Source organism: Oryzias melastigma, linkage group LG16 (genome assembly GCF_002922805.2).
Source record: "Oryzias melastigma strain HK-1 linkage group LG16, ASM292280v2, whole genome shotgun sequence".
Lineage (NCBI taxonomy): Eukaryota > Metazoa > Chordata > Actinopteri > Beloniformes > Adrianichthyidae > Oryzias > Oryzias melastigma.
The window spans coordinates 3,563,483-3,572,844 of record NC_050527.1 but is presented as its reverse complement, the minus strand read 5'-3'; the positions used below and the strand labels follow the sequence as shown (position 1 = coordinate 3,572,844).

Sequence of the window (9,362 nt, the reverse complement as noted above, 5' to 3'; positions counted from 1 at the left end):
CACTCAAGACTCATGTTGGCTCAGAAAAAAAAGTGTTGTTTAGTAAGTTCCATGTTCTTCGAGTTAAGTTTGCAACTCTTTCAAAAAAATTGTTTCGCTGTTATCAGCCAAAGAGGACTTCGACTTGTTTTGGGTGTTTTTTCCCTTCCTCTTATTTTGGTGAAACATTAGCTTCTTCAGAACACCCTGATCGTGTTATTTTTAGGGGAAACCAGCTTTTTTTTGTGCCAACCCATTGTCAGTCTGTATATTTGCTATGTCCCAATTAAAATGTAAATTCAAATGTAAAACTGAAACTTGTGGATCAAATTGATTCAGAAAAATATAAAAGTAAAATGTTTTTATTCAACTAAATTAACACTTTTAGTAATTTTTTTCTTGTTTATTTATTTTTAGTCTTCTTAACATAATATTTAATATTGTTGCATATTTGCAACAGTTTCCGGCAGTAGTTCAACCATCAGGGGAAAAAAGTAATCAAGTTTAATATATACAATTTTCATGAATGGCACGTTGCATTGCAATTAAACGAATAGTAAAATCTTTGAAACGTATTGCAAAGGAGACTGGAAAGTTTACAACACGCTAAAAAAGAAAGTAAAAAAATAATAGTTTAGGAAAATGTCCTTTATGTACTTCCCTTTACTCTAGTAAATATTTAGTTATTAAGAAATACAAATGTGTTAACTAAAACCTAAAAAAAAGACAATATAGATTTAGAAAGCTTTATTTTAAGGCACACAATTTGCATTTTTTACAGTTCACAAAACAAGAGTACAATAGCACATAATTTTCTAGCATTTACACTACATTGTTGTACCATAAAATATACTTTGAAAACTACATGATGACGACATTTAATGAACAATCTACAAACTACAAGACAAGGAATAGATGAGAGTACTGAATTGCACATTTCTGAATAAAGTTTCCTCTAAAGAAATGTTATTTTAAGCTTCCACAATGTTCTGTAACAGATCAACATTCGTGTCTCATAAAGTGCAAGTTAAATTAAAGCTGCTTTTGTTCACAGTAATTTGGGAAAGGATAGAAACATGTTCATTTCTTAAACAGTTATGATGCCGAAAGGATGGTCAGACTTACCTGCTAATTATGTCTTTATAGTTTTGAGATTCAGGAATAATATAAACAGGTTTTGACATAGAAAATAAAAGACAAAACATGTCAGATTAAAATAATGCAAAAAGAGTACTAAAACCGTTACATTGGATCATAAAATCAGGATTTAAAGATATAATTAATGTAGAATTTATTTATAATGGTAAAGAATGGTAAAGAACTCAAATCTGAACTGTGAAGATCGTATTGCTTTCGTTGAGATAGAATGCCAAATTTATATTTTTCTTTTATTAAAAATAGCATTCAGAAAACATAAATAAACAGAATTATTGACATTGAGAATACAGAAATCACAATTTCAGCTGATTATTTTTATATTTTTACATGCACTCTAAACTGATTAGAAGTGAAAGTTTTTCAACGCATCAAAAATGTTGTTTTTTATATTTTATATGAAGCTATGTCAAAGTGTAGGCCAGCTACAAAATGAAAAACAGTGCAGCAGAGGAAATCACGCAGAGTAAGTAAGTGATCAGTTGTGTGTGGGGGCCTTTCACAGCAAAAGAGGGGACATTGAGAGTTCCATTGAGCATAAGGCAGGAGGTCTTGGAGGCGATGCAGCACTCCAGAAAACATGGAGGTTGCGTAGAAGCCGTGCAGGAGGGGGAGCCGGTGCAGTTTGCACAACCTGCTGTCCACTGTACTGCAGAGTTCACCGTCTCCTTTTTCAACTGCAACAAAAAAGTTTGTAAAAGCATGTCATGAAAGCCATAGAAATGATAGAAATGAAGCCTAGAATAAAAGATCATGTTTAACAATAAGTAGAACGTCTCCTTTTGTCAATTTTTGCGAAGAAACAAGTTAAGGAATGCATATTTGTGCCAAGGACATCTCATATTTATAGTTTCCTTCCATCCACTCCTTTACCCAATTGTCCACAATGAGTATTTATTTTCAGTTTTAAGTCCAAGCTGATTATAAAACAGATTTTTTTTTATTTCCATGAACTATGCTTTTGTAAATGAGTCCTAATTCCTGTTACATGTAAACATATGTTTTCTTAAATATTTAAAAATTCCCCAAAATATAACTTTAAGACTTATAAAAGACATGCAAAACTAGAAAAGTTGAACTACCTTTGATAATGCTAGTGTGAAAGCATTTTCCTAAATGTGGTTGCTGAAGATGCTAAAGCTGCTGAAGTAATTTGTCGTAATTGCTGAAGGAATTTGCAAAACATTGTAATGCTATTTGCATAATGCTAAAGTTGCTTAAGTATTTTAATATATAAAACCTTATTAGAGGCCAAATTATCTTAAAAAGCAGCTAAAATATTGGCTAAACTCAAAATTATCCTAAAAAAACCCTAGTAAATGCCAAAAGTTTAAAACGTTAGCATGCTTATAAAATATTAGCTTAACTCCAGAATTTCTTAAGAAAGCCTCAGTATATATCAAATTAGCCAAACATGTTAGCATGTTGTTAAAATATTACCTACACTCAAGAGGAGCCCAAAAAACCTCGGTAGATGCCAACTTAGCCAAAAACATTGGCATGTTGCTAAAATATTAGCTTCACTCCAAATTAGCCTAAATACCTTAGTAGTTGCCAGATTAGCCGAAACTGTTAGCATGTTGTTAAAATATTAGCTAAGCTCAAACTTAGCTCTTAAAAACATCAGTAGCATTAAAATCCTGAACATGCTTACCGCTTTGACACCAGTATTCCATAAGTTTTTAAAGTCAACACATAATTTGAAGATTTTGGTGAAAAAAATTAGCAAAAATTGCAAAAAATCTTAAATTTCGTAAAATTTCTGAATATCAAAAGTACAAGCATGAATGTCCTGAATGGGCTGAAAGGTTTTGATATCAAAATTGCGAAATTTGCAAAGTGCTCAAAGAATTCGACAAATTTTCTATTGACTTAACATGGATCAAAAGATAGTTCATAAAATCTTAAAAAACATAAAAAATATGAATACTAAAAGTACCAGCACCCCTATCATTAATGAGATGAATGTTTTGCAGTGTGTTTGAGTGATGTACATACTTCCCTGAACATGTATCCAAAATATAATCCTACAAATAGCTTTTAAAGGGAATAAATGGTGGTGCAAAAATGTCTGAACATTCTAAATGTTGGGGAAAACTGATTACATTGAGCTAAATTGATCACTTTGAACGTCTCACCTGACAGTTGGGCTTCGAAGAGGTGCATGTTTCAAAGTTTTGTCTGTTAAAACTTGAGTAGCAGGTCTCCCCCATACATGTTCCCATCACACATTTGTTTCCCTGGAAAACAGCAAATAAAAGAAAATGATGCAATAATTAGCGCTGTGGAGTTTTGTTATGCCTTTTAATGTAAGCACTTTACACTCTTTTGTGTCTAAAATGTATAAAATGCAAACAATAACTGCAATAAACCAAAAGTAAACTCCATGGCATTATGACAATACAACAATCAAGTGATAAAATGTAATGAATTTGGTACAATAGTCCCAGTTGACTTTATCTCCTTACATTATTGGTTGTTGTCATGACAATTGCAGTGGTGGGTTGAGGAGCTCTTGTTGTTGTTATTGTTGATATTGCAGTGCCTGCTGCCAGTAGGATCAGGAAATATAAATAAAACAAATAAAAAAAGATGCTTGAATAAGTGAAAACTTGCATCCAAAAGCATGATCTAGCATGACTAGTGTTTCAGGACACGATGTCATTAACATTGAAATGCTCTTACCTGTGGTCATTGTCATCATGGATGCAAAAGTGTCATTGAGACATCCAGTGGAGTTGCAGCATTTCACAGAGCAGTTGGTGTCAGAGCTGTTGACACAGCTCATTGCACAAGAGGAGCTGCAGCTGACATTGTACTGCATGTCTGCTGTCCTCAGTAGCTGTTGCACAATAAATTGACAAAATAAAACATTATTTGCTGCCCCTGACTCTCTCTGTAAATCAGCAAGATCTCTTTAAGTACATTGGTAAATCTGCTACTGATCGGGTTTAGAAGAGTGAGACAAGTGTCAATCACTAAACATGTGTTTTAAAAATGCTTTATCCTACATTACTGATCAGACATGAAACCGCTTTGTCTAGTTTGAGATTTTCTCATTACCTGGCAGTTGTAGTTAGAAGAGCAGGAAGTGGCATTCTCACTGGAGTACTTTGAGTAGCATTGGGAGTAGGAGCAGGTGAACGAGGGGCAGTATAGCTGTGTGTGAGTGTGTAGGCAAAAAGTAATAAGAACAAGGTGTGACAGAGACCAGCACACTAATAAAATAAAGATGGACTTGCCATATCAGATGAATAATTCGTCCCAGAAGTCCAGTTTGAGCCTGTGCTCCCTGTGAAAAAAGGATTTTATCGTCAGATCGTGAACTGAAATGACCATGACAGTCATAATAAGAATACATTGCTGTATTTTTTTTGCAGATCTCAACCAAGCTGCAGAGCTTTTATTGTGTCAGAGGAGACAGCAGCAGAGAAGGACGTCAGTGAAGTGAAGGAACCAGAGCCTGAAGTCATGGAGAAGAAGGGAATTAAAATGTTAGACTGACTTTAAACCTTCTAATAGAACCTTCTATTCTGCGGCTGAAATTAAAATGCAGAAATTTTGAGGAAGACATTGTAATTGGAAGTATACCGTACTATACACAAGGGAATGCACTCCACAACAAAAGAGGGACACTGGCCCTTAAGGAGTACAGTTTGACATCCCTGTAGACTTTGGTGGAACAATTCGTTTCTTGTCTTCTTAAACTTGCTTGTATGTTTGTTTAAATTTTGTGCCAAACAATTTCTCATAATTCTTCGAATAAGTGTTATGTTTAGAATGTTGACTTTGATTTTACTGTAGATTTTTTTTTGTTTGTCTGAAACTTGTCTCATTGACAAATTTGATTTCAATAATAACAGCTTTTAAAGCTTAATGTCTACCACAAGAATCTAAAGAAAGCCAACAAGCACCAGCCAGCCAAAGGTAGAGCAAGCACACTATGCAGCATGCTGTTTCTGTTGATGCACGATACCCTAATGCTTGACAGAGGTAGGTGCTGTTGGATACCATGCCTTCTGTGATGGTTGTGACAGACTGGATGGCAGTAAATGTGGAGCCTCCGGAGGTGGCTGTGAGAGACTGGGGGTTGTGAGGTGTTGAGCCTCCGGAGGTGCTGGTGGAGGAAAGCGTGCTGTGAGATGTTGAACCCCCAGAGGCAGCTGTAAAAGACTTGGTATGTTTAGGTGAAAAGGCTTGAGGAGAGGTTGTGTGGAACATGATGCTTTGTAATTGAGGGGGTTCAGTGATACTTGAAGAATAGGGAGTGTCGGATGGTAAGCCTTTGGAGGTTCGGGTAAAAGAGAGTGTGGTAGGAGGTGTTGGCCCTATGGAGGTGCCTTTGGAAGAAAGGGCGCCTTGGGTGGTTGTAAGAGGTTGGGTCATGTGGAGTACTGACTCCACAACCATGTCAGTTTGGCGTGTTGATTTTCCAGAGGTACTCGTGAATAAATGGGGTGTGTGGGACTCGGAGCTTCCAAAGTGTGCCTTGCTTGAAAGGGTTTTATGGGTTTGTGAAGCTTCAGATGTAAAAGACGGGGTGCTGTCTGTGGAAATAAAGGTGCGCTTGGGTGAATTGCTTGCAGTAGTGGTTGCAAGCGGCTGGGTGCTGTGGAATGTTGAGGCTTGCATGGTGTCTGTGGACAAAAGCGAACTTTGGGATCCTGAGCCATCAGATGATTCTGTGAAAGATAGAGTGGTGTGGGATGATAAGTCTTGGAGGACAGCTGTTGAAGTATGGGTGCTTTTGGGTGAAATGCTTTCAGTAGTGGTGACATGGGACTGGCCACTCAGGGAGGCTGAGCCTTCAGAGGTGTCATAAATTGTGGTATGGGGTGCCAAGCCGCTAAAGGTAACTGCGGAAGACAAGGTGCTTTCGGATGGAAAGCTCCAAGAGGTGGTTGTTAGAGACTGGTAATTCTGGGAAACAGAGCCTCCCTTGGTACTTGTGGAAGAATGGGGCATGTGGGATGACAAGATTTTAGAGGTGACTGCAGTTAGGCGTGGGATATGAGTGGACGAGGCTCTGGCAGGATGATGGGTGCTTTTGAATGAAAGGCTTTCAGAAATGGCTTCAGTGGTACTCCCGAAAAAGGAACTTCTGGTGGTACTTGCGGGAGAGGGTGGAATGTAGGATTGTGAGGTTTCCAAGGAAACTGTAGAAGACAAGGTGCTTCTAAGGCTTTCAGAGGTGACAGCAGTTAATAGTGGGGTGTGAGTGGACGAGGCTGTGCTGGTGCCTGTGGCAGAATGGGTGATGTGGGATTGTGAGGTCTCCAAGGAAACTGTAGAAGAAAGGCTGCTGCTGGTCAAAACCCTCTCTGAGGTGACTGTATAAGACTGGGTGTGGTAGGATTCTGATTCTCCAGAAGTGCTTGAGGAAGGTGGAGCGAATAGTGCGCCTTCAGGGTCGGCTGTTATTGACAGAGGGTTAGTGGATGAGATGCTCTCAGAGGTGACTGTGAGAATAAGGGGGCTCTGGTATCCTGTATTTGAGGAGATTTTGTCGGTAGTGGCCTTTACAGTACCTCCAGAAGCAGAACTGCTGGAGGCCATCACGGAATTTGTGGACGTTGCTGTGCTTTGTGAAGATGGAGTAACAGAAGAGGACTGGACCATAGTGCTGGAGCTGGAAGAGAGTTGGGTTGCCGAGGTACTTTGGGACCCAGAAGAAGTGGAATTTGTGGACGTAGTGGAGTTTTGTCCAGATACTAGGGATGGAGGCAGAAGGAATCCCACAAGAAGCAAGTGCAGAAAACCTGTATAACATTCAGGGAAGAGAAACAAGAAAGTTATCACATCAAAGTGTGTCCTTTTGCTTTTGAGGGAGCCTGAGCATGTACAATTAACACTTGCAGCTTTAACAAATATGCTTTTAATAAAGTCCCAAGAGCTTTGCTTACCAGGACTGATAAACTGTGAATGTTTTCCTATCCATTCTCATCTATGGTTTTCCCAAGCTGCACCTGTCACACTCCCTGAAAGGCTCTCAAACTTGCACAATGAAGAATTCTGACTTTTTTAGGCTTCATTTTGGTATCAGCTCTTGATATTGTTAATGCTTTCCAGAGGTCGATGGTTTAAAGGGGTATATTATTTTGAGTAAACAAACACCAAGTTAACGCCGTTGAGTGGATTAGACTGCTGATATTTCAAACCTCTTATTTAGCATGTGGTATGGCTTTACGGATTGCCTGTTTCAAACACTTTAAGTTCAGACTTTGTTGACTGAACCCAACTGCTGATGATCTGATAGAATGTCAACATCAATCTCAGATTGAATTTAAGTGAAGTCATAAATATAATGGAGCAAACACTCCAGGTACTTGCAGGTTAAACTTTAATAATTGATGACATTAAAATTAATAATTTAGGGTGGACTCATCTTTTCATATTTCTCCCACTGTTACAATCAGGCTAAAATACTAATATATCTTTTTATTTATTCATCCAGAAATATACAAATTTATCGGCAACATATTAAAAAAAGCAAATTATGTCATTGATAGTTTATTATAAGTAACAATTATATAGAAAAACAAAAATGCTACACAGAACCTGTGATTAATTGCATGCATTTTACAAAATGTGTTATAATTATAAAGAAAAAAAAAATATTTTTTACCTGTAACCTTCATCAAATTAGTCACAGCCATCATCTTACAAGAGGAAGAAGAGGCACTTCTTTGTCCAATCTGCAAAAGAACCACAAACATTAAGTTTATTATTATCTTTCAAAATAAAAGCTCCACTAAAAAATAAAAACGCTTATTAACCATCTAATGAATTTCAGATAAGACAAACAGAATAAACTAAGCCTCAAGCTCAATTTACGAGATGACAAAAGGTCTTTATGAAGGATGACGGTGTGGCGCAATCCAGTGTTTACCCAATCGTGTTCTGAATGAAGAGTCGTGCTCATTCATTGTAACCCACCTGGGCAGCTCTTTTGATCTGTGGTCTGCTCTTTGTACAATCCTCTAATTGTTCTGATGAAACTGATCTCATAATTGTTCCATCCCGGCTCTTGAGAACAAATATGTGGATGCGGAAAGGACCAACTTCTAACCCAAACGTTTTCCACAAAGTGAATCCGAAGACACCCGAGAAGCCGGATAAATCCAAAAGGTTGTTCTTGTTGAGAATAGTTAGGTGTGGTGACTCAGTTATCTCCTATTCAGTGAGATGGTTTGACGGTGAACACAATTAAAAAGTGTTTGTTCTTTGATTAGTCCTCCTGGGAGAGCTGCTAAGTGCTAAGACTTGTTTTTTCCTTTCTCCCCTGGATCCCATTATAACCTCCTTTGGGTACGACACCTTGGAAACTGAGTTACAAAGGTGTCATTTTGATTTTAACTTGAAAGAAAAAAACAAAAATTCCGACTTTGAACCAAAAAAGTCAAATTTAGATTTTGGAGATTGGTACAAAGTGCACAACAAAGTGTTTTTTGTTGGAAAATCTTTGTTTTAGCAATAACTAAACTGAGCAGTTGCACTTTTTCTTTTCTTCATGCTTTAAAACGGAACTTTTTGATTGTTTCTGTCACTAGAATTGTAAGACAAACATTCTAAAAGTGTCTTAGTATTAAAAAAAAGTAAAAGTAAAATAATTTTAGAGATTCTTAAGGTATTTAAAAATATTTGTTCAATTGACCTTTAAAGCAAGTAATAGATGTACCAAAAGTAGCATCTGTTTTTGACCTGTTTCACGTTTTCTTGTTCTCCATAAAAAATGTTTAAATAACTAGAAAAATAAATATTAAACACACAAATTTTTAACTTGAAGGCAACAAATTCCACTCACCTGTGGGGTACCGCACCTGCGTTTTTGCCCGCTGTAGTAAAAGTGAAGGGTCTTTCTCTCTGCTTGCTTTTTCAGTTGCTTTCTCCGTCGCCTCCCCTTTTACTTCCTGCTGACAGCACTGCAACGTAACAAGTGGAAACTCTCACCTGCAGCTGAGGGAGAACTGTATGATTCTGGGTGGGTCCAAAGATGATGTGGTAATGGATCCGGAAATAAAAAAATATTGGCTCATTCAGGTACGATGCAGGAAAACTATTAATATTCATGATGGGTGATGCGAAAACGTATTCAGTGCAGTTCTTTCAAATTGCATTTATAAACAAAGCACAACAACACAATGATGCATCTGCAAGTGACCTGCTATTAAAATATCTTATTGCTATTTTTCTGGGTAAACGTAGCACAAAATCAGATAGAAAACGTT

At 37.3% G+C, this 9,362-nt stretch overlaps 1 protein-coding gene across 3 annotated transcripts; it reads right to left on the bottom strand.

Moving 5' to 3' along the window:
* Positions 1 to 711: 711 nt before the first annotated feature.
* On the bottom strand, positions 712 to 9,102 carry LOC112143179 (putative GPI-anchored protein pfl2). Of its 3 annotated transcripts, none has more exons than XM_024266953.2 (9): positions 8,939 to 9,102; positions 7,760 to 7,829; positions 6,663 to 6,893; positions 4,377 to 4,426; positions 4,198 to 4,293; positions 3,820 to 3,976; positions 3,603 to 3,679; positions 3,273 to 3,374; positions 712 to 1,811 (listed from the first exon to the last, which is right to left on the bottom strand). In XM_024266953.2, the coding sequence occupies exons 2-9, from the start codon at positions 7,791 to 7,793 to the stop codon at positions 1,560 to 1,562; spliced, it is 999 nt and encodes a 332-aa protein (XP_024122721.1). In that variant the 5' UTR covers positions 7,794 to 7,829; positions 8,939 to 9,102; the 3' UTR covers positions 712 to 1,559. The 3 variants fall into 3 exon arrangements, with proteins under 3 accessions (XP_024122721.1, XP_024122720.1, XP_036071998.1); XM_024266952.2 differs by having other exon boundaries at positions 3,603 to 3,682; positions 8,939 to 9,100; XM_036216105.1 differs by having other exon boundaries at positions 3,603 to 3,682; positions 8,955 to 9,100.
* Positions 9,103 to 9,362: the final 260 nt, after the last annotated feature.

What these genes read in the sequence shown, in the direction of transcription:
- LOC112143179 (XM_024266952.2), bottom strand. Translation starts at nt 7,793, where the DNA reads ATGATGGCTGTGACTAATTTGATGAAGGTTACAG. An exon ending in CGAATTATTCATCTGATATG is followed by an intron (nt 4,294 to 4,376) that starts GCAAGTCCATCT and finishes ACTCACACACAG; the next exon opens with CTATACTGCCCCTCGTTCAC. An exon ending in CTTCGAAGCCCAACTGTCAG is followed by an intron (nt 1,812 to 3,272) that starts GTGAGACGTTCA and finishes TTTTTGTTGCAG; the next exon opens with TTGAAAAAGGAGACGGTGAA.